The sequence below is a fragment of the Sardina pilchardus genome, chromosome 7 (genome assembly GCF_963854185.1).
Source record: "Sardina pilchardus chromosome 7, fSarPil1.1, whole genome shotgun sequence".
Taxonomy (NCBI): Eukaryota; Metazoa; Chordata; class Actinopteri; order Clupeiformes; family Clupeidae; genus Sardina; species Sardina pilchardus.
Genome location: NC_085000.1, coordinates 32088080 through 32114443, shown reverse-complemented (window position 1 = coordinate 32114443; position 26364 = coordinate 32088080). Strand labels below are relative to the sequence as shown.

Genomic DNA, 26364 nt, shown 5'->3' with positions numbered 1-26364 from the left:
AGGAATAATTTTGATAGTTCCTCTAAAATTAACAGAACGGCTAGTAAGTTTATTCCTGCAACTGTGTGGGGTTCCGGTAATCAGTCCTGTCTAACCACTAACACCACCAGTTCTGTCCTGTAGAGCAGAAAGACACTGTAGATGCTGGTTAACACTTGACATTTGCTCAACAGAGCGGATGTTTGTCCTATGGGCACAATTTTTAAAGACATTAGGCGGCTGTACAATTGCATTGCAAGAAAATGTCAGCAATATTGTAGATCCCAAGAGATCCCAAGAGACCTTTACTACTGTATGTCTAATCTATGGCATCAAGATTACATTACTACATGTGTCATCAACTTCATTCAGTCGAGGTAATAATAATGATTGAAAAACTGTCATTGACACTATAACACTATAATCCTATTTGTGCATTGCAGTACGGGTATACACTCAAACAAAGTTTGAACAGCATTGTCAGTGTCTGTTTCTGTTTCCAGAGTTTCTGTTCCTTTTAGCATATACTGTATGTGTTCAAATTATGAAGAGAAAATGGGTTATTGTTATGAAATAATGCAGTGTATAAGTCCATATAGGTAATGATTATGGTTATGGTTATTGGTATTTGGAAGCCTTTGTCCAAAGCGACACAAAAGGGTCGACAGGATCTTTTCTGGGGGAAATGCTGAAGATGGAAAAATGAAATATTATGTCATACAAAACAAACAAGTGATTGGATACCATCAGAAGTCACACACATACACTAGATGTCCAAAAGCCATTTCTGAATACATGGTGTTGTTAACCCCAATGGCAACAACAAAACCATGCCTTGGGTGCAACACACAGAGCAGCTGGTGAAAACAGGAAGTCTTTGTGCAGAACAGAAACTCTGAGCCAAATAAAGCGGCGGCCCCCTTCACCTGCATCCTCCCACCATTTCAGCAGTTTACTACCGAGCAGTGCACTGCACAAGACACGCATAGGCGGAGGGGAAGCTATATAGCGCACAGAGGAACAACACCAAAAACCTGTTGTACTGAACGCTCAGCACCACACCGACTGTGGCCTAAGCAAATTGGCATTTTTTTTTTGGGCCACCTTGTAAAACAATTGGGAGAGCAAAAGAAAATGGCAACTAGTTTGAAATTTAGTTCCACAAACACTGTATATGTTTTATCCCGGACTAACTGTGATTAAAATGAATTAAATATTGTAAGATGAATTTACATTTAGCAAAGCAACAAAATGGAAACTGTGTCTCAATTGATAGCCAATGTTGTCAATACAGTAACATTCATTAAAATCATGTAACAAGATTTTGTATTTACAGATGTGTATAAGCACATGTATGTTTATTTATGTTTGACCATACTGTAATGGCACTAGTATGACTACCACCTGGTGGCACGCACACACACATCCAGGAGAGGGCAGGATTTGCCAAATTTGGAACAAGGTGAGAAAGTAGACCATGGAATCTGTATCGCCTAACTTATGCTACCAATAGATATTATTAATAGATCCATATACTTATTGAACAAAAGGTAATAATCTTTTTTGTTTGTTTTAAGTTTGAACAGTGGATTTTTGTTTAGAACTGCTTGAATCAGAATCATCATGTTTGTGAGATTTATACCAAAATGATCAGAAAACAAATCGCATTAAAAAACAAATTCAACAAAAAAACCCCCAATAGATATATGATAATTTCTCAAAACTCACTGCACATTTCGCAGGTTACTTAAGACATTTCTATTAAACAAAACAATAAAAAGGTTCCATTTAGGTCATAAAATAAAGAACACACTACAATCACAGTTTAATTAAAAAGGCATTAAACTCACATCTGAATGCTTGGTGTACCAGTACCTCATATCTGATTGTGAAGAATTTCCAGGATTAATTATCAAACATTGTGTACTATAGCAATCTGAAATAGCTAAATAAAAGAAGCTCAGTTCTCTACAAAAACTGATGGTTACAGTTCTGAAAAATGTAATGGGTGAATGAAATCAATTGATTGCATTTATTTCCTAATAGAAACCCTCTGAAATGGTAACCTGGTATAGTTATGGTTATTATTTAGATGTTTTGTCCAAAGTGACTACTGAAAATGAACATTACAATAGATAAAATGACATAAATAACATTAAACAGTTTTAAAAGGTTGGTTGGTCTACATTAAGCCAAATCAGTGAGCTTTATGAGTCTAGCCAATGCCAATATAACCATGCCATTCTACATTTCCAATCATCATAAAGTTGCCATTACACTATACAATAAACTAGTTCCTTTAACCATGTCTCATTTGTTACATGCAAATCTTTCATTTCTAACTACCCATTATCATTTCCAAATTAAGTGGCAATACACTTTACAATCCAATTTAGTTTAGCTGATTTCCCATGCTCAGTTCATAAAAATGCCAAATTGCCTGAATCAATAGTCTGTTCTTCAAAGATGTCCACTAGATGGCAATCATGTGATGAACAACTCAATTTACAGGAGGGGATGGGGTTGTTGCCCAGGCATGCACACACGATTTTGACCAAGTAAACATTGCAAATTATTTTATTGCAACATGATGGTTGCAACATGAATGTGAATCCCTAACATTCAAATAGAAAAATATTCTCTCGTATTAATATTTCAGAAATATTATGAGCCTAATTAATTTCAAACATTTGAATCTACCCAAATGCAATACACAGTATGACATTCAAATACAATCCAAACAATACTCGAATCATTAGGAGCCTTTCAACGTTTCGACTTCATAGTAGGATTACATCACACAGACCCAAACTGAAAAAGAGTACTTTTTATTAGAAAATAATTCTGTAACAGTATAACAAACGGTGTAAAACTTCCAGCAAAAAGCTATTCAAACATCTATCGATTTGGCACTAGTTTTCCATAATTAAATGTCAACCGGGAAAGTGCATGACGACCTGTAACAGATATGTAAATATATGCCCTCGTATTAAGAAAGTTTCTTGGCCAAGGATTTGATCGCACAACATGATTGTTGCTGCAGTGTACTAATCTAACAGGCTATAGCAGCAACATCATAGTCACAAACAGATGCACAACCTGCGTATTTGTAAAACAATAATTCAATATCTAAATCCATCTGAGATCAATGCAAAACGTGGAACAAACTGTAATGAAACATTAGTGAACTCGTTTTGGGTTCGCGTAAAAGAACTTGAGGTAGGCTAGGAGATAAATCTTACAGCGCCACATGCTTCATCACACAATGATTTCGTTTTTTTACAACAGACCTGGCAAAATGAACAGTTGCAACAGTGTCACTCATACGAATGGTATTGCTCTGTTTCGGGATACCTGGCATACGGGAGTTGAGGGAGACTGCCAGAGGGGCCGCAATGAGGCATCCGTACATCAGGGACCCGGTGGCACCGGCTACAGGACGGGGGGATATGGTAGTACATCACAGGAGAGTCAGGGTACGTCTTAGGGGACACCGAGGATGGGTTACCGCTGGTGGTCGTAGCCTGTTGGTAAAGTGATCCCGGTGGGGATGGACTGCCCTGGGGTGCACTCCACATGTTGGTGACGTATGGTGTTTGCCAGTACACCGATTCCTGGTGAAAGTAATGCGGCTCAGGTACGCTCAGCATCGCTGTTCCCGGCAGGTAGGGTGAAATAGGGGGTCTGTATGAACGTTTCAGCCGTCTCCGTCGTCGGTAGTTGCCTTTATCGAACATGTCTCCAAAGGCAGGGTCCATCATCCAGTAATTGCCTCTCCTCTCCCCTCCATTCAAGTTTGGAACCTTCACAAAACATTCATTAAGGCTGAGGTTGTGGCGAATGCTGTTCTTCCATCCCTTTTGACTTGCCTGGTAATAAGGAAATCTGGAGATGATGAACTGGTAAATCCCGCTCAGTGTTAACTTTTTCCCCTGGCTCTCCTCGATAGCCATCGCGATTAAAGCCACATAAGAGTAGGGGGGTTTCTGCGTAGGATCCCCACTATCCGACTCGATGCGGTCCTCAACTCCCTCCGCTTTCCCAGGACATTCCTTTATTGCGGTGTGTAGACTTTCCCGGTCCTCTATTTCCAAATCATCACTGTTCTTAACGACGATAAGGTTATCCATGCTTGTATCTCAAAGTTAAACGCACTTCTAGCGTAGGCTACCGACGGCAGAGTATAAGCAGAACTTCAGTCGGTAAACTCTGAACTGGTTTCTGATCAGGTGTGCATCATCCTTCCATCTAACCTACCGCTAACCCCGCCCATAATGTCTTGAAGTGCGCGGGTTCTCACGATATAATTGTATCATATGAACTGGGTCAAAAGTTCACAGTTGAGCTTGACAGCTTTGATCAACATGTGCATATTTTGTCTATCACCAGTGTGTTTCTGTAACACAACCATTGAAGTTGGCGCGTTGAGCATATGCGGCATCATTTGAACTCCGATGTGAAGCGAGAAATTGAGGAATCTTTTTACGTAACATTACATTTAGCACAGCTTTTTTTGTCCAAAGTCACTTATATATTTCAAGTATATTACATTGTTACATTGTCCGCCAGAGCAACTAGGGGTTAAGTGTCTTGCTTAAAGACACACCGGTGGTAGAATTAAACCTTACAATTATCAGGCTACTGCACGCCAGGTCAGGTCCATACACTACCCCCGCCCCTGAGGTGTGAGAATTATTGGATTTCTTCTCTTAACATTAATGTAGGTTTACAATGTAATAATTATTTTAATGATTGCGCAACATCTATTCAACTCAACGTACAACTGCTAACGCAGGGTCGGCCAAATATGCTTGTATACTTCATCGAATATGCCACCCATGGCCAGTCAGCACAATAAGGTAGGCTATGACAGATAATAATCATGTTTGTCAGCAGACAGAACGTCTCCACTCAGTGTATGAGTTGTCAGCTAATGGCAGAGGATGCAGTTATGCCAACGTCATTACGCAGGAAATATGCTTCCACACTATCCGTAGCTATGAAGGCGTTTTCTTTAAGCCTAGCCACTCAGAACTTTTGAGATCAGGGAAGAAATATCGCCCAAATAAATCATCATTGGAAGTTAGGCTTATCGCAAAACACTGACTTTATATATTTGAAAACACCTACCTATCGAAAGTTAGGCTACTACCCGTGCCAAATTAACCAGATATTAGCTCGATAGCTCTCCAATATGGCAACTCAACTTTCAGTGGTATAGAAATAGGTTTGATTCACTAGAAGGGTTTGTGTAGTAAATTAAAAAACGCAAATTATTTGAGAACTGTAAAGATTTGGAAAGGCAGGTACCGAACAATGTTTGAACAAGTCCACAAATATTGTAATTCATTACTGTGCACAATGCACATCAACCATGGAGTGCCATTTAAGCCATTGAACAGTTTTACCACCAAACAAGTGAACTCGGAGTGGTTCAGCTTACTAAAAAGGCCTACTAAAGAAACACTCAAACCTACACTGAGAAGAATATGTCTAAGGATTCAAAGTTAGCTTTTATTACTAGAATGCATTGTTCAGACATCTTTGAGGGCAATTATTGATGAGCAATTATGAATATATACACTGTGGCATCAAATATACATTACAGTAGCGGTCAATACAGTCAATTGACAAAAAAGCCCTAATCTTCATATATTACAATACATGCAACTCCGGTCTTATACAAAAAATAGAACACAGAACCTGACACAATCCACTTGAATAAACACATCAACACATCAATCTGGATGAAACACTTGGCAAGTTCAAGTGGTCAAAATGTACTACTTGCTAATGTTAAACTCAAACATGTAAAATTCTGTGCATGGACACTCAATTATTTTCCACATAATCACTGTGTCGATTGATTCAATGATCAGATTTCTCTACATTTCACAGCATACAAAAATATATTTGCAAGTCACCTTCTCCAGATTTTCGGTTCTACTCATATATACACACACACCACAAAAATCTTACACCTGTGAATTAAGTTGAGGCAAACCTGACAGGAGGTTTGTAGTCAACCCTGGCACATTAAAAAGACAGCAAACTGTTAATATTATAGTGATAAAACTCATTTTATCAGTCTTTTCAAGTATACCACATACAGCCATTCTGCACTAAACAGAGTGGCATTATTGAAAACAAACAAACAAACAAAGCATACGATCAGAGGGAGAGAGGAACAGATTATCTTAAAGGAGAACTCCAGTCTACTCCTTTAAGATCTATGGACCCCCAACCATGTGATACTACAAAAATGCTGAAACTGCTGTATGCCAACATTCTGACATATAGAACTATAGCAAGGCCGACATGGCCGAAAAGCATAGCCAACCCAGCACACCGACATAACAGGTCTAAGAAGTCCTAGAATTGTAAGCACAATTTTCAAACTGTGACAAAAGTGAGATTGACAACCACTGTCGGCATGCCTACAGACCTTTGCTCTTCATGCAAAGCAAAAATAATGACCATTCTTATTGTCAAAATGTTAAGAATGAGGCAATACATTTCTCGACCAGAGAACTTTCCACACAACTGGTAATAGCCATCAATATCCGTTTGTGCCATCAAACGATCCAGTTGTACGTCAATGTAAACTAGAAAACTGGACTTTTTTCCCCCTCTTTTTTTGTTGTCCCATGTCAGACAATCACGTATAAATCTGCTTTAGGTAAATGTTAATCTTTGGATAACATTTAGGCATTAATTAATTTAGTGTTGAGGGTGACGTTACACGGCCTTATTCAATTCAATTCAATTCAATTTTATTTATAGAGCGCCAAAACATTACACATGTCTCAAGGCGCTTCACAGAGCATCAAACCTTCAAAGAGAGCCCATGAGCAACAGGGGCAAGGAAAAACTCCCTAGAATTGGAGATATATATAGGAAGAACCTGCGGTTCCTCTCGTACTGAGCAGGATTACCATTGCAACAACACATCATCAGTAGGGTAAAACTAACCTGTCTCACGACGGTCTAAGTTGAATGACAGGACAGAGAGAGAGGGAGGAGGGAGAGTTATTAGGTCTTATGTACCCAGATATAAATTCTATTGACAACATTTGATGTTTCAATATATTGACAATATTTAAATATTTGATGGCTATCCATGAGGAACTGTTGCCTTAAGATAGGAGAGGCGTCATTAAAGCTCTAATGGGAGCTGACATTTCTAAACCAAACATCTTCCATCAGCAGAACTTTAAAAAAAAAAAAAAAAAAAAAAAACAGTCTTTGGCTAAAAGTGCAGGGAAAAGCACATCAGCGCCGGGCTCAGAGGAGAAGCCAGTAAGTGTAGTGATAGTTTTAAAAATAGTTCTAGTCCCCAACTTTATACAGTTATCTCTAGTTGGTAAACTGTGTCACATAGTGCTAAAGCCATACCTGACACAGTGAGGCCAGAATACAGTCAAAATACAAGTCTCTTCTCATTCTCCTAAAATAAATTACCCAGACTGAAATATTTTTTAAGAAGTCTAATCCTTGCACTTTATTTTCAATGTGCTCAGAATTCTTTGTAGCATCAGGATTAAGGAAAATCCAGTGTTTTTATATTGCAATCCCAAAGAAAATCAGTTGCCACTAGTCCACATAAGGCCAAATAGAATATAGATTCCATTTACAAAAACAAAAATTGCACCAATATACAATACATTGTACTAGCCAGTTTGCACAGACCATTGTAGTTTCTAGAAATAAAAAAAATGCCACCCTCCCATTACTTGTTTCACTGAAACAATTTTCAAAACTCACACATAAACTCACATCTTTCTTACAACTGAACCTGGTAAACACTGAAATGTAAGACATCAATATTCAATATACATGTAACACCAAGAGATAAAGCTGTGCTTCACAGTGAGAATCTACATGTAATTCTGATCTTAAAAAAAAAAAGAAGTTCCCTAAGAAATATAAGACATTCAATGTGAATTGCAGGATGTAGTATTGTATGGATGTGAACCTGTAACACAAATGCTGCCATGTTGTGGAAGCTGGGGGTTCACACAGAAAACATACAGATTCTTGCCTTGATCATAAAATAAAAAAACAAGTAGCCTAGCCACTTTGAAATTAGATTTGTTAATTAGATTCACACAAAAAAAACAAAAGAACACACCCCAATTGAGGAACAATTCAGAGATTTAGAGAACAATTTAGAGATTTGCTGAGATCGCATGTCACGGCTGGAGACCAAGTCCAAAACAAAAGGAGTCTACTTTTTTTTTTTTAAAAGGAGTCTACTTTCAGGAGAGCAAAGCATACTTCCCTCGACCTCCAAAGAGTCTAGTTACAGCTGGGGAAGCAGCGCTCATCTCCAGGTGTGATACAGGTAGAGGGAGGAGAGGAGCAGGTTGGCTGTGAGACTTGCACACAGCACACCAGGCCAGAGGGACCTGCTGAACCAGCTGAACACACCTGTGGGGAGACCAGAAAGAGGATCAGAAAGCAGTTCTGCTCAGGTGCAGGGCGAGGGCAGAATCTCTAATCTTGACTTATCCAGTCTTAAAATGTTTGGTCACTAACTTTTGTATACTTGGGTGCCCTTACCAGTTTGGGCCCTGGTATAGTAGGCATGCGTCACATAGATGTTTGCAGATGCTACAGTATATATGCTGTATGTATAGTATAGTGTATGTATAGTATGCATGTTGTAGATGTACTGTATGTATGTATGTATGTATGTATGTATGTATGTACAGTATGCATGTATGCATGCATGTACTGTATGTGTCATGCAGATGTTTCTTGTTGATGTTCTGTGATGAACACACTGAAGCAAATCCCTAACAACCAAAGCTATACACTAATCCAGCGCGAACTTTATGGGCGCTGCCATCTTGAATATCGCCATTACTGCGTGCCTGCGAGTGTGACGAGTGACGTCTTGTCTGTGCTTTTCAATGAAAGCATCCTGTCAGAGAATGTCTAACGAGAGGACTGCTAATGAATGAAAATGTCAGGTGAAAGGGAACATTGGATCAATGATGTCAGACTGTACCAAAACTTACCAATGAAGGTAATTTATTAACACCATAAGGTATTAAGACGTGTATTAATGACAGCTAACTTCTGCAACAGCCGCCTATGGAACCAACAGGCTAATTTCTTAGCAGCCAGGCACGCAGTAATGGCGGTTTTGTGTTACTTCCGTGTTTCGCTGGATTAGTGTATACGGCAGGGGTCGGGAACCAGGGGCTGACGAGCCGCTAGCGGCTCTTTTGCTCCATGGCCAGGGCTCTTGGACGAAATGGGTTGGCGAATCCATACTCGCCTTTCCATTCAGACTTGTTCTCGTTCCCGTTGCCTGTTGTGGTGTCCACGTGACACTTGGAGGAGCCAGTAGACCCGTCTTCCCTCCTCTCATCCAGATCGGACACACTGCTGTTCTCCAGCACAGAGCTCAAGTCTGCCGTTTCAACACAGAACAACAGATCAACATCAGAATCAGTTACAGAAGCCAAATCCCACCAAGAATCATGCTCCAAGCAATGCATAACCTAGACACACAGTCTTATTTAATATTAATTTCAGAATTAGATGAAGCTTTAGTTAAATGTGAATTTTTGCATATCTTCTGGCCGTTTTGTGCTCAAGCGGTTTGTTAAATTATGATTTACACATCAAATCACCAAATAATCCCTTTGAAGCATCACACTGACCATGATTTGAAGTGGAGAAGGGCATCCCATCTGGTAGACTGTTGTTGGAAGAGAAGTGGGTGGGCTCTGGCGTGCAGGGAGGAGTGAACAAGCTGACTGGCTCCTGGGGCTGGGAGAAGAGCTGCAACCTGCGCCCGCCGATGTTGAGCCGTGCTGGGCTGATGAGGGGCCGACGCTGCCAGGCCGAGCTGGAGGTGGACGTGACCGAGCCTGCAACTGAGGGTGTGGGAGAAGGGCCAGGAGAGGAGGGACGACTCCCAGACTTCAGTGAAAAGTAGTCTGGACCCACACGGCCAAAAGAAGAGAGGCATTAGGAGACACAATTAAGAGGGACACTAGTGTATGTCGGAGGAATGTTTATTTGCCAGTGGATGGCTGGAACATCGAGCTGCTCAACTTGGTAATAAATAATAATGATTAAAAAAGGCAAAGTTAACAAACGTAATGTGTGCACATCCAAATGTAGGTGCTGGATTAAAAACGTAATACCGTAAAAAGCATTAAGGAATATCCACACACTAGCTCCTCATTTTTCTGTTATTATTATTATTAAATATATTAGTTAACATATTATAAAACAGGGAGCTAGTGTGCAGATATTCCTTGTTTTATATACACAAGTTGCACATTTTGCCATTTCATGCTCAAATAATGGAGAAAGTCCAAGTAGTGCTGCTACTGGAAAGTACCTGAGGGTGGAGAGTCTTTGCACTGTGAGGGTGGCCTACTTCCGCTGAACAGGTAACCCGAGTCTTCAAAAACAACACAACAGTACAAAGAGTTAACCCAACTGAAATTGTTTCCAAAATATAGACCTTACAGAAATATATACACTACTCACAAAAAGTCAGGGATATTCGGCTTTTCGGGTGAAATTCCAGAACTGACCTAAAAACCACTATCACTATATGACCTTTGCAGGTGAACTTAATGTGACTTTCTCTAAACGCATGTCTGCATGAACGCAGATGTCTAACAGTTCAATGTTTCAGTGCATTCTGTACTGAAACATTAAATTTCACCCTAAAGACAGATATCCCTAACGTTTTGTGAGTAGTGTATATGACAAGGGGTCCGTGGACATGGAGTAGTCAAAGTTAGCTAAGACGGAGAAGCACAACATAACCTGAACAATGGAGACCCTAATGGGTCACCGGCAACATCACCCTGAGACAATCCACACCTGTGCATTCAAAGGCAGAGCTATCCCTCTACGGTCTACTCCCTTTCAGAGGAAACCAAGTCTCCATTTTTCAATCAGCCATTCCAAGAATACCTTCCCTCCCCACCTGTCTGAAGGTGCCAGGACAGCTGCAACCCACTTAGAAAGCAGTAACCGTGTTGAAAAACAAATCAGTCCTTTTTGGCCCCGAATATAGGTGGGGACAGACGATCGAGATGTCGGAAAAAGGTGAGGGGGGTGTTAACGAGTGGAGCTTCTCTTTCATGGCAGCATCACACGATAATAACACTTGTGTCCCCTATAAGAGCCAAAGCTGAGTGACGAGCAGCTGCGACTACTACTGTTGCATGCGTACAGTGAGGTGCAACTGCCAGTTGGCTACCTTTAAGAATGTGGCATCTCAACGTGGTCTTTTCGATTAGTGAGGCAGCAGTCAAGCGATAGCTACAAGCTTAGCATTCATTAGAAGTTAGAAGTTGATATACAGAGATGCAGAAGAGGGTTAGACACAAGGACATTAGTCTAAAAATGAAATTATGGAAAGTCTGAAAAAAAAAAAAATATTATGAGCCTCAAACACGACCATCACCAAGGAAAACTAAACCACATAACCAGAATGTGTACATGTGTACTCTACTACTCGGATAGACAAAAGGCAGAAGACGCATTTCCTACTGGAGTTTCCTACAGAAACATTAAGCATCTAATGGTCATGACAAAATAAAGACCACACTGTAAGCGAGTGTTTGTGTTTCAGTATTATGTCAGTATTCGAGATTCAGATAAATGCCTTGTGGCTGAGCAGACTCTGGGTGCCTACAGGGTACATTAAAAGGCCGACTGTGACCAGCCAAAGCACCTGCCCAGCTGTTAGCCGATTACAGGAGACTGCAGCTGTGCACGCTCTGATAGCACTACAAGGACATTAAAAAAAAACACCCACACAACATCCTCCACTGAGCCGCCGACACAACTGTTATTTAGTCACCACTCCCACACCCATCTTAATCCCATCCTCAGACGTTCACATATCCACACAGTTCAAACGTTTTGTGCCTTCAACTGAAATGCCCGCCAGAGCAGGAGGATGAATCATATTTGATGCTTCTGACGATGCACAGACCGAAAAAAAAAGAGGGGTTTGATCTTCAACGATTCCCAAAAATGAGTGATGCAAGATCACGTCCAAAGTCCTATGAACTTCCGAGGCCTAGGTACTGCACATTTTAACTGAAACGTTGAGTCAAGAAAATATGCATGACTGTTTAAAATAAAAAAAATAAAAAATTGTATATGTTAACATTTTGCAAGCAAATAAGAGGCTGGTGAACAAGTACATGAATGAATAATGAAGCTGTGCCAGGTGCGTGCACAAGGATGAGCAAAATCGAAAGCTTAAAAAAAAGGATCATACAGGTCGAAACCCATGATTCGAAGTTAAGATAACTGCACCTGGAGACTACGCGTTAGGGCCTAGTAAATAAACACTCACACACACACACACTTCACGCATCTGAGACACCTGAGCCCTCGTTTCACCACCTGACTTCGCGCTTTTCCTTGGCACCCGGCTGCATTCCCCGCATGGGTGCGGCCTGGAGCCCTCATGTGAAGACAGCACCAGAAGTTCCCCATTCTGTTCACAACGCCACTGACCCACATCCATCCCATGATGCACCATTTCACAGGTCCATGACAGCATAGAGGCCGCTCCTCAGCAGCGTTGGCATGGCGCCAGCCAGCTGGCAGCAGCGATGAGACTGCACAAGCTCTCTCTCTGATGATTGAACGACGCGCATGTATTGCTCTAGCTCTGCGACAGTGATAGCTGTCCAACCCGCATTTCTGTTTATGTGGCAATTTTCACCATCTGAGAGGAAGGAGCAACCCAAAAAACAAATACACCTCAAACAGAATCTGCCTTAACTTGTTGGAGGAGGCCAAGCATTACGAGTTTAGTCTGAGAAATCTACACGTGTTCACTAGATTTCATTTCCCTCCTGATCAGTCCCTTGATTAAAAACAGACTGGAGGGAGACAACGTGTACAGCTCAGCAACAGCAGCAATATGAACAATTATTGGCTGCCATTTAGTCTGGTCTGCTAGTTTAGAGTACGGACTCAAACGCCCCATTTGCTAAGACACTGCAGCTACAGAGAAAGACAAACTTTGACTATAAAGGATTTCATATATATAGCAGCACCATAACAATAACTAGCTAGATACATTCTGATGTACTTCATTGACATCATTATCAATTCAGCCAACAGGAACAGACTATTTTATCGACTATTTTGATACAGTTATCAAAAGCAATAAACAGCTCTCACACACACAAACACACCAATGAAGTATTCTGGCCAAGGCCCAATATCAGCCATAGTGACGTGCACTGACCTGTTCGTGTGAGCGAGGGGATGGTCCCGAGAGACAGGGCTCGATTCAGCCTCCCCGGCAGAGACGAGGGGGAGGCCTTGCGAGCCCTCTGACTCTGCTGTCTGGAGATGAGATGCGAGAGGTTTGGGGGCAGGGGCATGGTCAGCAGGGCAGGCGGTCCACCGCACACAGAGCCGCCGGACAGGTACCTGCAACACACGGAGAAACAGGTCCACCACTGAATCTCACTGGACTGTGGAGAGTGGAGCCATTACCGCTGGTTACAGCGCTTACTGATCAACTCTGTACCTACCGTACTTATTTTATTGCCATATCTGTGATTGTTTTATCACTATGCAGAGTCATATCAACTTATGCGGGAAAACAATAAAAAATAATGTGCAACTGCTTGTGAAACAGTTCAAAACAACAATGGGCTTAGGTCTTACATTTTGAGACAATGTGTGATACTAATGGAGCTAGAAACATTACAATTGAATTGAATTGAATCAAACAAAATATAAAACGTTCTTACAAGTCTCTTTTTTTACAGTAAAATAAAATCTGACCATTAAATCTTTCCTATTATAAATTAGTACAATCCAGTATCAATCACTAAAAAGTTTAAGTTAAGGAGAAACTTAAGTAAAGATGGACAGAGGTTTGGACAGATGTTTGAGTATACAGACATAAACAGATATAAAAGGACATTTGGTTTGCAGACAGAACACGTGCCGGACAACACATGAGACGAGTCATTTCCAGCACAAAGCTGCAATTGAAGCCTCAGGCCCCAGTGCCCCTCCCTGAACAGAGATATTGGTTCATTTCGCCCCTGCTGTATGGGCGCTACAACCAGGAAAACAGCAACTGCTCCGGGGCCACTGATGTGTATTTGGCCACCAAGGGAGCCAATGAAAGCCCCAGCACAGCTGTTGCAGACACACAAAAACACCAAATGTCCTCACTGGTGACACTGATTCAGTGTAGCATGAAAACCATACCACTATTAGGGACAGGAATATAACTGAACCTCTTTGGCCACTGTTTAGGCTACTGAAGTAAAAAATCTATCAGAACAAAATGAATGGTCTGGCGGTGTGCTATTAAAGTGCTAGAAAAATAAAACACACTTCTTATAATTTTACATTACATTTTATTTCACTTTGCAAAAAATCAAAACAAATACACAAGCTGATGTAAGCTTAAGAAAATCCTATAACAAAGTTTTTTTCTTCAAAATACAGTATATTGATGGTAGCACAAACACATGCTTTGTTTGAATGACTAAAGGACTAAAGGACTAAAGGACAGTTACATGTACTGCACGCATCACTTCACATTCACATGGGTATAGAAACACTCACATTCTTAGCAAACAGCGCGTCGATTCATGCATAGTTTTCTATGCATTCATTCTTAAGGGAAACAAAATGGCCGACTACCACAAAACATTCCTCTAGTCAAGGGCATGAATCCTTTTCGAAAACAAGGAGAGTGAAACTCAGTCCATGAAGCTTTGTGTATGCATATATTGTGAAGGCAATAGAGAAGCAAATTCTAACTTGTGTCACCTCAGACATATTTGACGGCCATTACGGCCAAGTAGTGACCCATGTCACCGTTGCTTTGGTGTATTGCGTGACCATTACCATTTTGAAAAACCGTTAAAGCTTCCACAAAACACTTGTCCCTGGTTATTGGGGCAACTGAAGGTAGCAAACATACAATCCACTTCCTGTGGACTGAGCTTTTATCTCCCTTTGTCATCAATTACATCTGAAAAACTACTGAACACACACACACACACACACACACACATACATACCAAATAACACAAAACACTTAACCACTATGGCGGGAAAGATAAGGCCTAGATATAGGAAATACAAATGCAGCCTAAAAGCGGTCCACTTCTTAGCATGACTAACTTATCTACTAGAGTACCGTTAGCATGGTGGAAAACCACTGCAGTATTAGGTCATCCTGCTTACTGCAAGAGCAAATTTTTCTGACTGCTTTTGTATTTTATTCCCACCCTATACATGAGCCTGTAACCGGCGCTTAGTGTCTTTTCTTTGCTTGTTTTGATCATGGCCGAGGGAGCCGCAGCTATGTGGCAGGACACAATGGAACTGCAAACCACCAGAAGCCACAGTCGAAACAGCAGGAATAAAAACGTACAACAGACAGTCCCCTTTCACAGCAATAAAAATCACTCTGTGTGTCATACACACACACACGCACAGGAAAGGACGAATGAAAACTATGGTGAATCCTGTGATGTGTTTCATGGGTTTGAACAGTATAATGGTGACGATTTAATGAACTACTCCCAGCAGATGTACTCATGCTGTGGTAGTGTGATGGCATCTCTGGCAAGGTAAACCATTGGATTCTCCAGCAAAGATCATAACCACAAAGCAGGAACACTTGTGGTCTATCTACATAACTATATGTGAGGCCTACTATTTGGCAGGATTAGCATATAGGCAATTTAGAAGCTAACACGCTCCCAATGTTGCATGCACCTGAAAGTGCAATTGTTCTACTAGCAATATCTGATCATGTCAGAACGCACGTTCAGTACTGCGTTTGGCTACAGGCTCATAAAAAAAACAATACAGTGAACTGGTAAATACAATCTTTGCCTATGCTGCATGGAAAGAAATAACTGAACAAAAATACAGTAAAATACTACTAATAAAAAGAAAAGAGAGAAAAAAACTACTCTCAAGTCTGTTCACATCAATCCTTCACTCACGTCAAAACCACCGAGCACAGGTAGTCAATTCAAACACTGTTGTTTTAAGAAAAAATGGAAATTTCTTGTTTATATTTTGTGCATGCAAATTAGAACTGCAGTCAATGGATTAGTGTTATGATAACTTTTGTGTTTCCCAGAGAGAGTGAGCTTACACTGATGTGGATAAAATGCTTATGGGTCTGTAAAACAGGCTCTGTGTAAACACATAACAGAGACATGGATAGTGTTACTGAATGCATGTGCAATACTGATATATTAGTACCATGCTCTTTCAGAACGGATGTACAGTCACAGGCATTCTGTATGAGGAAACGCTAGATGACGGTATGTAGGGTACAAACATTTCACCTTATGCCAGATTTTTTCACAGATGGGTTGGAAAACACAATACAGCAGACTGAACTGATAAAGGACTGGTTTTTGGAGTATGTCTTCCCATGTCTGTATTCCAGTGAATGCATGACAGATGGCAGTACTCTTTGTAGATAGCTTAGGATCAACACTGATGTTATAAAATTAAATAATAATAATAATAATAATAATAATAATAATAATAGTCTTATCCAATCTCTCTACAGCACCTTCAATTCACGATAGTATTAAAATCTACGTCATTCCAAAAACCTCGCCTACTTTTGGTTATACTGAGCTTAGCGCAACAATAACACTAACCATAGCATATAGTGCTTGAGAACTGAAGCGAGTAAGTATATGAATTAATGTTCTTGGCAGTTCAGCATAGTTGATATGAAATATTTGACTTGAATTGTGAATTGCGTCCATTAGATTGAGAGCTAGCTGACAACCCTACTAACTCCAGCTGCCTTGGCTATGCCTTTATTCAGAGAAGATTATCGTCTTTACAGGAAGTAAGTGACGCCTCTTCCCATGGCTCACAACTGAGTGAACGATATGCTTTCTGTTCTTTACAAGAACACCCTGTCAAAATAGTAGCGGTCACTAGGGTTTGATGATCCCACAGCTATTTCGTACCAGCAAATATTTTTCTACAGCTGCATAAAACTCATGTCATGGAGAGTAGCCCATGTGAATGGCAGGGCCATCATGATCAAAATCATTTTATTGTCACACAATTGTGATAACCATTTAATGGTCCTTTCTATTTTGTGTCACTACTATAGTACAAGTGTAATTATAGCTTAATAATACGCAGTAACGTTATGGCACCCATTTTCCACTCACGAGCCATTAAACTTTAGCTACAGGATGTGGAACAAAATGCGTGAGTCAACCTTTAAAACTTAGGAAAACATGAAAATACTGACTGAAATGTGATTTTTTGTTAATTGATTGTGTTTTGTTAACTGTATTAAAATCAAACTGATTTTAATACAGACAAATAGAAAGTATTCAAATGAGTATGCCAAATGATTGCAGTTGGCTCAGATAACTGTGATACAGAGATAATGTAGGCCTACTAATTGAGACAGTGATCTCTGATGCGTTCACTAAAACTTAATGCATTAAATTGCAACTGCACTGGTTTCAGTGGCATGGCACTGTCTTGTATAACTCTACGCTCTGATTAGTGCAACTTAGTGAGATTAGTGATTCTGGTGACTGGTGCAATCATTAAATATGGCACTAGCATATCAATACAGAAAAGATAACAGAAATGGGAACATTAACATTCACATTAATGAATTAATGCATTCATTAGTAGCAGATCAGTAACAAGAATGAAAGGGAAGAAAGTTACCTAGGAAGTGACAGAATGAGACAGAAAGCAGATTTGTATCGAGCTCTACGCTTTACTCTGCTGAGTCTGAGCCTTCCTTTAAGAACAAAAAAATGAAATAAATTTATGAGTGTCACTGTTCAGATTCTGACCTTCGACCTCTGGCTCTCCTTTGACCGATGGATTTACGAGTTGCCACGGCAGCAGCAAAGCCAACCAGGCAGCACAAACAAGTGGTGCCAAACTTGACAGTGTCGAGCCAGCCCGGGACGTCCATCTTCAGGTAACTCTCCGACCAGTACAGACAAGTGACCACAAACCACAGGACCGAGGCAACGGCATCAATTCTCCGCAGTCTACAAAACAAAAATCACAGCACAAAACAACTTCAAAAACATGCATCACTTAAGAGTTATAGCTGATAGGAAATTACAATGGCAAGGTGGCAACAATAACAACCCTGAAGTAACCAACTACAACTTTTGACGATCTGTAGGTTAGCTAAAAATGCCAGCTTATATGCCAAAAGATAATGAAAAACATAACTCCCAGTGGCATTTAAAACACAGTGGCCCTCATTTATGAAACGTGCATACGACCAAAAACAGGCGTACGACAGGCGTACACTGGTTTCCACGCAAAGCATGGCATTTATCAATTTGATCAGTGATCGGTGGCTACACTCAAATCTCACATCTAGTCTGAACTCGCGTACGCAAGTTTTTCAGGCGGCATCGCACCGTGCAGCCTGTTTGATGCTCATTGAGCTCAATGCAAATCAAATAGGCTAATAGGCCTACTGGAAAAAGCACCATCTCTAACCAATCTCTAACTATGGTAAAGGGTATGCGATGACGTGGGGCTATTTTAATTCCAAAGGCCAAGGGAACTTTATCAGGATGCATAATATCCTGGATCCATGAAATAGCTGGCCTTTAAAATTAAAAATCTGCCTGCCCCTATGTTAACCCTATGTTTTAAATTCCCATAGGGTTACATAGGGGGTCAAATACTTCCTTCCCTTAGCATTTAAGGAAAACGTTTATTTATGTACGATAAATTCTTCAATCACAAAGAAAATTGGTGTCCTTGGCGGTTTTATTTTTACTATTTTTTTTAAACAAGGCATTAAGATCAATTGTCAAATGATGATTTTATATTCCCGTTTTAGCATGGTATCAAATACATATGCTCCTCACTGTATATAGGAGCGTGATATTTAAATCACGCTTGTTTCCAGCCGCCACATTTACACGTTTATTCTTACGCTGGAATTGGAGTGATACGAGCCCCGTCGTAAGATGATTTCTGCGCTCAGATGTAGGCTGGTTTCTACGCCCAGCTGATAAATGAAGGCCAGTAAAACCACTAACAAACAATAACACACACCCACCCACACATACATACACACGCCCAGACAAACACACACCTGAGAGGTCCAGCCATTAGAACACTCGTAATGCAGGTCAGCATGCCCATAGAGGCCACAGCCGTCTGGTGGTCACTGCCGTTCTGCCAGAGCAGCCTGGCCTTCTCCAGCACCTCCTCGGGCAGCAGGCTCACCATCTCACTCCACATCTGCCCTACTGGCCAGCCGTCAGCACTAGAATTCTGTTCCGAGGCGCTCTCGTTGACCTGGGCGTGCTTCGGGGGAGCAACCCCACCACTCAGAGTGGCTGGGGCACCCTGTCCAGCAGAGGTGTCGGAGTCGCACAATGCCACGGCAACCAGAAACGCACAGAAGAGGAAGGCTAGGAAGCGGAGGAATATCACACGTGCAGGTGTGGGGAGTGTGTAAGAGTTCTGTGGAAGAAACAAAAACAAATGGCTATGAGGTTAACACATGGGGCCAGGTAATATGGTATTAATATGGCTTTTTTATGACTTTTAACTTACATTAAACACTGCTTATACACAATGCGGGTAATACGCAGGAAATTACTTTATCACTATCAAGGAAATCTCTTAATACAGTGACACGAACAGGCTAGTACAGGCCTGAGTGGGGGCTTACTTTGATAAAGGCTTTGTCGGCTTCCCGGCTGCGCCGCAGCTGGTGGTTGAACAGCTGTGTCCGAAGCTGCCTGTTCTGGTACTTGATGTAGTACTCCACGGCTGTCTGACAGGGTCGGCAGAGCTTGTACGTCTGTTCGAGGTGGTGTTTGTACACCTCAATCTCTTCGTCGTAGTTTTCCTGAAACGACACAAGGCCAAGTAAAATAATCTATGTGACAGTACCACATTACAATTAATTACAGTTCACCTCCTGGGAGTGTGTTTAGGTTGCATGGAGAACCAAAATTACACCAATACTGCCTGGCTGCCTGGTTTCACCATGATTTGCAGGCATTTTCGTTTTATCCATCCAATTTGGTGTTTGGCCGTAACAGCTCAGACCCTATGGCAGACCCTTTTATCCAAAGCAACTTAGAGCAAGGTAATAACATTTAAGCTACAGTGCAGAAGAGAGTTTAGTGAGGAATTATTACTGACCCGCTCAGTACTATTATACATAATATACATATACATACATCTTCCCTTGGGATGAAAGAAGCCAGCTGTTTGATCTTCAGAGTCTGATGGTTGTTACATTTCTTGCAGAGCAGCATCTGACAGTTCACCCACTGTAGTGTTTTGGGGGTTTCAGGTGGAGTAAGGCCAGCAGAAACGCCATGGTTTAAATGCTCCATATACTGGGCCGGTATGGGCTTGTTGTAGTCGCCATTCTACGGATCAAGATGGACAGAAATTAGCACATATTAAGCTTTTGTAACTGCTGGGCAAATAAGCAGATCAAGCAATACACTTGGTCTGATACTTCGCAGAGAGGTTAAACCGTGTTTTCACAGTCTATGGGTCTGACCTTACAGGAATATTGGCAAAGTAGTAGGCTATTATAAAATCGGATCGGAGCGTGTTTCCTAAAAATCTGACATACAAAGGAACTATTGTTTGGAGGCATGAAAGGGTTTGTTTTGACTTCACCTCCTGAAATCCATTGTACTGATCACAATTTGGACAATCCCAGCAGTTCCGATTTCCATAGGGAACGACAGTATCCTGGTTACAGAACCAACAATTCACATTTACATGTGTCGGCTTCTTCCTGTGACATGAAAGAAATGCATAATTTTACAAAACAGTTAATGCATCATAATGATCAAGTAAAACAGGAAAGTTAACGTTACTGATCATGCAAACTGTTGAGTAAGGGATATGCGGCTCATATCAGATCAATGTAGTTTAAAAATCAGCATAAAATACTTAATACACACTGCATAATAGTGTGCATAGCGCGACAACGTTATATCTACAGTAGCAGTGACACTTCTGCATAGAGTTGTGGAGAATCGGACGTCACGACACTACTATTCAACTACATTCAATTGGCATGCATATGAAAAACACGGTTGACACAACTGCAAACACACGGATAATGGTTGATTTAAGTTAATTGTGTTTTTATAGTGCACCTACAGCAGGTTATCTTGCCAAACAACGAACTCAGATTAGCTATTTAGCTAGTGTTAGCGTGTTAGCACTGTTGTAAACATGAAGGGCCTAAATTAGCCGCGGCTCAGGTTTCTTCCATCATTACCTGGTAGCAAGTTTGTAGATAAGAGCACCTCCAGTAACAAATGCAGTCGCTCCAACCCCACCATACATCAGCTGGGGATACTGGAGCAGCATTTCGTTGAAAATGTCCATTTTACTTACAACGTGAACGCCTATTTATTTTCAATATATATATCTATGTATTTACAGCGCTGTTCCTTCTACACTCTACACGCGCGCACGCGGCAAAATGTCTACAGTAGCGTGATTGCAGCCGCAATGAGAGGTACGCGGGCTAAAGAAGAAGACCTACAATATCAAAATAAAAGTTATTTTACGAACGCTAACACGCACAAGTCCTGACTCCTCCAAATTAAAACATGGTGTTTTCTCATTACATTTAATTGGTGAAGTCATTTAAGTATCGAACTGATTTTAACATGGTTTGTTTGATATTTAATAGAAATTAATCCATTTGCATGCACCTGGCCTGATATCAAAATTCAGGGAGTAGGCCTGCTTTTCTAAGATACAGTTTTCTAAATAAAATCACAGTTGTTGTGGATAGTGCAGATGCATGTTCAAAAACCTTGGCATGAAATTGTGAGAAATGTTACTGTTTTCCGATGACTTTTATTACAGGACGTCTGTGCAGTGCGCGTTGATGGCAAGCATCTTCTTGTTCTGACACACAGCTGTTACTGAATGCAGATCTCCCCCAGACAACTAAATTACTTTTGGTAACGTTTTCCCCATTGTTTTAAGCATTAGCAAATTCCAGGGGTAGATAGGCTACTAGGTGCGATCATCTACAGTGTTTTTTTTGTTTTGTTTTGTTTTGGACTCAATGTATATTCTGTAAAAGAAACGTTACATGTTTCGACAGATCCTAAGAAACTAGTAGGCTAGTCTATGAGCCACAGGGGGTCACCACTAGCATTTATATTATTAGTCAAGGTTTTCGTCGGATTGAAATGTTAATTTTTGGAAGAGTGGTTGGGCTGTCTTCAGTTGTCATTGAACATGAAGCAAAAGTATGTCTCCATTTTTTTTTAAACCAGTTTTAACTCTATTTTTCTGATATTGTAGGCCTACTGTACTTCACTGTAAAGCGAGACACATGAATAGGATAAATATAATTTTATTTTTAACTAGCAGATATCACTATGAAACTTCCCAGGTGATTATTAACATAAGGAAAATAATGTGGGCCTACAAGTTTTCTGTAATTTAATGTTTAAAATATGCAAATTGACTGTATCTAATTAAATATGAACTCATTTAAGTATACATTTTAATTACAGGTTCAAAATTATTTTTTCATTGTGTTAACATATTAGATGGGAGAAACATTACGGATTTATGGATATCTATTCTGTTGTCCTGTAAATCAGAATATACTGTCAATAGCCTTGAAAAATTAACATGCGATTCCCACGAGCCCCCAAATTAGACACATAGGCCCCTGGACTAACTTGGGCGAACAAAGTCTCACTTTATTTTTCTGAAAGCTATGCAACCTAGAGTATATTTCTGCATGATAGCAAACTGAGTCTTGTAGCTTTGTGTTTTTACAACCTAGACCTCCTATTCAAATTCATGTATATAATGAAAAAAAGTGAGTTTTTCAGTCACATTCAATTCTGTATGATAGATAGATAGATAGATAGATAGATAGATAGATAGATACTTTATTGATCCCCAAGGGGAAATAAAGTATCTGTATCTATCTATCTATCTATCTATCTATCTATCTATCTATCTATCTATATATCATACAGAATGGAATGTGACTGAAAAACTCACTTATGTGAGTTATTTTCAGAATCTTCATAAAACCTGGCACAGTAGATAACTAAGAAAGCCACAGTATAACGATGTTAACTGTATCAAGACATGCATCACCGTCTTCCATACTTTGTTGCACTTTAATTTGTCCTCCTGTACTGGATTTACAGCGCCCTCCACAATTATTGGCACCCCTGGTTAAGATGTGTTCTTTAGCTTCTGATAAATTCATTTTTTTCCCAAATAATATAGGACCACAATGAAAAAAAGCGTAAAATCCAACCTTTAATACAAGTGCATTTATTTAGAAGTAAAAAAATCCCACATTAAGAAATAATTATTTTACATCAAATCATGTGTGCCACAATTATTGGCACCCCTGATGTAAATGCTTTGTACAACCCCCTTTTGCTAATAAAACAGCACCTAATCTTGTCTTATAATGTTGCACAAGATTAGAGAAAACAGAAAGAGGGATCTTCGACCATTCCTCTTTGCACAAAATCTCCAAATCATCCAACGACCTGGGTTCTCTCCTCTGCACTCTCCTCTTCAACTCACCACACAGGTTTTCAATGGGGTTGAGGTCTGGGAACTGAGATGGCCATGGTAGGAGCTTGATACGGTGTCTGGTGAACCATTTCTGTGTAGACTTGGCCATATGTTTAGGGTCATTATCTTGCTGAAAGATCCAGTGACGATCCATCTTCAGCTTTCGGGCAGAGGCCACCAGATTTTGATTTAAAATGTCCTGGTATTTCAAAGTATTCACGATGCCATGCACCCTAACAAGGTTCCTAGGCCCTTTGGAAGATAAACAGGCCCACAGCATCACTGATCCTCCCCCATACTTCACAGTGGGCATGAGGTGCTGTTCTGCATACTCATCTTTTTGTTACGCCAGACCCACTTAGAGTGTTTGTTGCCAAAAAGCTCTAACTTTGTCTCATCTGACCAAAGCACACGGTCCCAGTTGAAGGCCCAGTATCGCTCCAGACGTTTGTGCTTATGATTTTGAGTGAGAAAGGTTGTTTTCCCTGCATGCCTCCCAAACAACTTGTTGGCATGTAGATAGATCTGATGGTTGTTTTGGAGACTTTGTGACCCCAAGATGCAACCATTTGATGCAATTCTGTAACAGTGAGTTTTGGAGATTTTTTTTATTTCTCTTACCATCCTCCTCACTGTGCGTGGTGGCAAAATAAACATGCGTCCTCTTCCAGGCTTGTTTACCACTGTTCCAGTTGTTTTAAACTTCTTAACGATTCCTCTGACCATAGATATGGGCAGGTGTGCGAGTGGCTATTTTCTTATAGCCATTGCCTTACTTGTGAAGGTCGACACACATCTGCCTTACTTGAACAGTGTGTTCCTTTGTCTTTCCCATGTTGAAGAGAAATGGCCTCTGTGTCACGTCATATTGATAGCCCAGGGAAACAGGATGTTAAGAATTACTAATTAAATGTTCCTACATACTCTGATTGACTTTGTAAACTACTGTAGAAATGACAGAAATGACAGAAATACTTTAATTACATTTATTTCCTAGGAATTGTTAGGGGTGCCAATAATTGTGGAACAGGTGATTTTATGAAGAATAATTATTTCTTAATGTGGGATTTTTTTCCTTCTAAATAAATGCACTTGTATTAAAGGTTGGATTTTACACTTTTTTTTCATTGTGGTCCTCTATTATTTGGAAAAAAAAAATGAATTTATTAGAAGCTAAAGAACACATCTTAACCAGGGGTGCCAATAATTGTGGAGGGCGCTGTATGTGTACCAAGTGTACAACTGATAGATTTTTTGTATTTCCAGACAGACCTGCAGAGCAAATTCAAATGTGCAAACAGGTTCGTTTCAGTTTGCCCAGGCTAATTTCCACTATAGCCTAGGGCCTAGGCAATAAAGTATAATTTAACAAAAGAGTAGATCCACTGCATGCGCTTCTGCAGCATTACATCTGGTGCATCAGACAAGAGAAGGGGCGATATACTAAGAGTTTTTACTTAAAGTATCATTTAACTGTGGATGGGAGTTGACCTTGACCTTTGACAGCATGACTTAGTTCCTAATAATATCATGAAGAATGAAATAATAATAATAAATGTGAGAATTTGATAACCCTGTTTTTCAACATGTGGCTCACAGACTTGTTCCTACATGGTGGCATTCACGACAACTTTTCCGCTTGGAGAAAATGTTTTTCCCATTAACAAAAAAACAAGCTAGGCACACAAACAAATGTTTTCAAATATAGCCTAGTACCTTGACTAACATTGACTCGCATTGCCTAAATAGCCTAGACTTGAATTTGGCAAGTCTGTACCTTGAATAGCCTAGGTTTGTCAAAGCCAGGCAACTAGTAGTTAGTTGTAGGCCTATAACCTCTTTGACACTAGAGAGCAGTGGCAACGTCACTGACTGTCAATCACTTGACCTGGGTTTGATTCCTGCCATTGTTAGTTTGTGTCGCTTTGCTAAATATCAGTCAACTTTAACTTTACTGTAACTATAACCATTTACAGTATGTTTATGAGGTACAGATCCATATTACTGTAGGTCCATATTAGGCTCTTATGGCATAACTGATATGGCAATGTTGACCTGTATTAAAGTAGGAATTTTGTCTATAGACCTACAGTATAGACTTTGAAATGATGTAGACCTGTTTTAAAATAGGAATTCTGCCAACCTGTCCGTCAGTGAGGTATAGAGAGAATAGCTCACCGTAGGCCTTATAGGTTACACATACATACATACAGTCTATGGTCACACAAAGATCACAACACATAAAGTTGATACATGACTGATTTCTCAAATTCTCGTTTATTCTTTTTTCCTGATTGAAATGTATTGTAGGATCATTATTTCATTCATCACATTACATGACATGATGCACCAAGTCTACTACAACTGCTTACAGGAATACACTGAAACATACACAAGGTTTACGATGGATACATGAATTATAGCTCATTGCACTTACAACAGTGAATGTAACATTTTCGTTTTCAGAATCATTTAGGTTTTTTTTACTTCTCTCTTAATTTTTTCAGTTGAATTTCTTATTCCATTCATCCCCCTACTCAAAATTAGATGGAAGCCAGGGTCTTTCTTGTGAAAGTTTTTTTCTCTCTTTCTCCTCCCATTTCACAAACACAACATGTATAGAAACTCTACACAGACCAATAATGTTTCCAAATACAACTTTTAAAGATTTTCTGTACGAGCTGGCCACATACACACATATGCTTTTTTTGTTTTAATTCGTTTTTGGAAACAATGTGTCATTTTTATCTTTTCATTTTTTTTCTTTTTTTATACACAAAAAGCACATCA

At 40.2% G+C, this 26364-nt stretch overlaps 2 protein-coding genes across 2 annotated transcripts; both read right to left on the bottom strand.

Moving 5' to 3' along the window:
• Positions 1 to 2791: 2791 nt before the first annotated feature.
• On the bottom strand, positions 2792 to 4183 carry foxl2l (forkhead box L2-like). Its single transcript, XM_062541841.1, has one exon. It carries the CDS (start codon positions 4107 to 4109, stop codon positions 3297 to 3299), a length of 813 nt encoding a protein of 270 aa, XP_062397825.1. The 5' UTR covers positions 4110 to 4183; the 3' UTR covers positions 2792 to 3296.
• Positions 4184 to 7191: 3008 nt separating this feature from the next.
• On the bottom strand, positions 7192 to 21482 carry tmem201 (transmembrane protein 201). Its single transcript, XM_062541835.1, has 11 exons — positions 21278 to 21482; positions 20665 to 20785; positions 20211 to 20405; positions 19694 to 19873; positions 19109 to 19482; positions 17832 to 18035; positions 13235 to 13422; positions 10343 to 10405; positions 9654 to 9932; positions 9266 to 9400; positions 7192 to 8409 (listed from the first exon to the last, which is right to left on the bottom strand). Exons 1-11 carry the CDS (start codon positions 21385 to 21387, stop codon positions 8303 to 8305), a joined length of 1956 nt encoding a protein of 651 aa, XP_062397819.1. The 5' UTR covers positions 21388 to 21482; the 3' UTR covers positions 7192 to 8302.
• Positions 21483 to 26364: the final 4882 nt, after the last annotated feature.

What these genes read in the sequence shown, in the direction of transcription:
- foxl2l (XM_062541841.1), bottom strand. Translation starts at nt 4,109, where the DNA reads ATGGATAACCTTATCGTCGTTAAGAACAGTGATGATTTGGAAATAGAG.
- tmem201 (XM_062541835.1), bottom strand. Translation starts at nt 21,387, where the DNA reads ATGGACATTTTCAACGAAATGCTGCTCCAGTATCCCCAGCTGATGTAT. An exon ending in AGTACAATGGATTTCAGGAG is followed by an intron (nt 20,406 to 20,664) that starts GTGAAGTCAAAA and finishes CTTGATCCGTAG; the next exon opens with AATGGCGACTACAACAAGCC. An exon ending in CTAATGGCTGGACCTCTCAG is followed by an intron (nt 18,036 to 19,108) that starts GTGTGTGTTTGT and finishes TTTGTTTTGTAG; the next exon opens with ACTGCGGAGAATTGATGCCG.